We start from the raw sequence: 2,500 nt of genomic DNA on the forward strand, positions 1-2,500 counted from the left end.
GATCCACCCACTGCTGCCAGCAAGTGGGTGCTGAGTGGGTTGAAGAGCACCCACCACCCACCGTTAGGAGGGGGTTTCTTGTAGACCATGGCTGTGGGAGAGTAGACCACTGGGTAGGAAAAGTCCATGAGTAGGGAGCGTCTGTATATCACGTCTGTTGCGCCGAGCCCTATGTCAACTTTCTAAAAAAGGAGAATAATCTATCTTACACAGAAGGGGAAAAATAGGTTCCCTATTTCAATTCTTCTTCTATTGTACACGAAGACAAAATGTCTGAAGTACTCAAAAGCAGGAGAAAAGATTCCTCAATAACAGAGGCAAAGAAGCTCAATATATTTGTTGTTGTTGTTGGAAACGGGTGATTTGCCATTCGCCAAAAAGGTTCCCCGAAAGTACTCTTTTATAAACGGTGAAAGTCCTTTAACAAGTTCGCTGATTATAGATTACGCACTTTAAAAAAAAAAATCCCATTGGGAATCCCGAGAGACGGGGGTCGAGGCATGCCGAGACCCCCTGAGTGCATGCCCAACTAAACGAGCAAAGTCGCGAGGGATTCCCAACGTGAGTTAAGATAGACCATGGTATAATTCATTTAGTACACTCTTTAAAGGCACAGTAAGCCTCACGTAAACCACCACCGAGCTCCCCGAGCGTCTACATACAGAACAAGCATACTTCCATTTGAACGCTCACCGAACGGGAACATCCTGGCTGCTTTCTGTCGAGCGTGAGAAATTTTCAAAGAATTTATTTTCGTGGACTTGCTCCTCTACAACAATGGCGCCTCGTTTTGGTGCTGGACGGCTGTTATGAATATTCAATACCGGAAATCACGCCCGGACAGTAAGCCTCCCGTAAACCATCACAGATACTGTCAGACTTTTACACACAGTACAAACACCCTTTCATTTGAACGCTCACCAAACGGGAACATCCTAGGTGCCCTACGTAAAGAGCGAGCAATTTTTAAAGAATTAATTTTGCAGATTGTCTCGAACACTTTTTGGACCCATCCTGAACTCAGGTCCAAAATGAGTTACTTCCCTTCGGGTCTCATTCTATTGATGTAAACTGGCCATAGCCGTGGATCGATGATTATCAGAATGTTTTTGGACCGTGGTGCGTTTTTGCGCTAGATCTAACTTTTAAAATCTAAATAATAAATTGACAGCTTGTTACACAAACATTCTTTAATCATAAAAGAATTCTTTTTTCATCAAGACAAGATCAGTACAATTCGAAGTTGTGAAAGTTTGAAAAAAGAAAATCCCGGAAGCAGGGTCACGCAAGGGTCGTAGCAGACGACGGTTTATGCATATATCGCCGTTCCTCTCAACAGTCAAAAGCCATCGCTAGAGTCCTTGTGAACCACAGCCGTTTGTTTCGTGCATAAAAAACGTGCTATTGTAGATAAGCTCACATCGAGTCGCATTCAAATGACTAACTGACGACTACATTGTGAAAAAGGGAAACTGGATCACACGGGTTCACGATGGCTCAGGGGTAAGATAAACCACGCAAAAATAAATTCTTTGAAAATTGTTCGCTCTTTACGGAGGGCACCTAGGATGTTCTCAATCGGTGAGTGTTTAAATGAAAGGGTGTTTATACTGTGTGTAAAAGCCTGACCGTATCTGTGATGGTTTACGGGAGGCTTACTGTGCCTTTAACGGTTAGGCGTGTTTTAGTTTTTTTAGATAAATATAACGTCTGTTTACATTCCAAGCAAGGCCTCAGGAAGTGTTGTTCACAATAAATGTGGGAGTTGTCAGATCGTTTAACTGCATATTTCTCAGCTTCTATCTTAATTTTGTGCATTAAACCAAAAAATTGTGTTCACGTACACTGCAACAATTGGGATAAACAGCGCATCAGTCAAACATAATATTTGTGGGTGTTTTTTCTTTTTTTAAAGAAAAAGAGAAATTTGTTTTCATAATTTGACGTCACAATTACCTGACTTACAGTGGTGAACACGATCGCTTACACGAGAAGGTTTGTTTCTTTAAATAATAAATTAGCGCATGGTAACCTTGTTGATGACTTGTCCGTAAAACCCGACATCAGGATTCGTGGCTGTGCCCGTACCCCACACACCGTCCTCTGGTTCCACCAGATCGTATCTGGCAAAAGAATTAAACAAGTCGCGTAAGGCGAAAATACAACATTTAGTCAAGTAGCTGTCGAACTCACAGAATGAAACTGAACGCAATGCAACGCAGCAAGACCGTATACTCGTAGCATGCATCGTCAGTCCACCGCTCACGGCATAGGCAGTGAAATTGACAAGAAGAGCGGGGTAGTAGTTGCGCTGGGAAGGATAGCACGCTTTTCTGTACCTCTCTTCGTTTTAACTTTCTGAGCGTGTTTTTAATCCAAACATATCATATCTATATGTTTTTGGAATCAGGAACCGACAAGGAATAAGATGAAAGTGTTTTTAAATTGATTTGGAAAATTTAATGTTGATAATAATTTTTATATATTTAATTTTCAGAGC

General features: G+C 41.6%; 1 protein-coding gene across 1 annotated transcript in view; it reads right to left on the reverse strand.

Annotated features, from left to right (window-relative positions):
• LOC138953292 (glutamate receptor 3-like) overlaps positions 1-2,500 on the reverse strand; it is an 11,600-nt gene that overhangs the window by 3,229 nt on the left and 5,871 nt on the right. The window contains exon 6 of the mRNA XM_070325090.1: positions 1-182. This exon is cut by the window's left edge and continues 152 nt beyond it. Within this exon, the coding sequence (XP_070181191.1) occupies positions 1-182 (182 nt within the window). The remainder of the gene's footprint in view (positions 183-2,500) is intronic.

This window comes from Littorina saxatilis, linkage group LG17 (genome assembly GCF_037325665.1).
Source record: "Littorina saxatilis isolate snail1 linkage group LG17, US_GU_Lsax_2.0, whole genome shotgun sequence".
NCBI lineage: Eukaryota > Metazoa > Mollusca > Gastropoda > Littorinimorpha > Littorinidae > Littorina > Littorina saxatilis.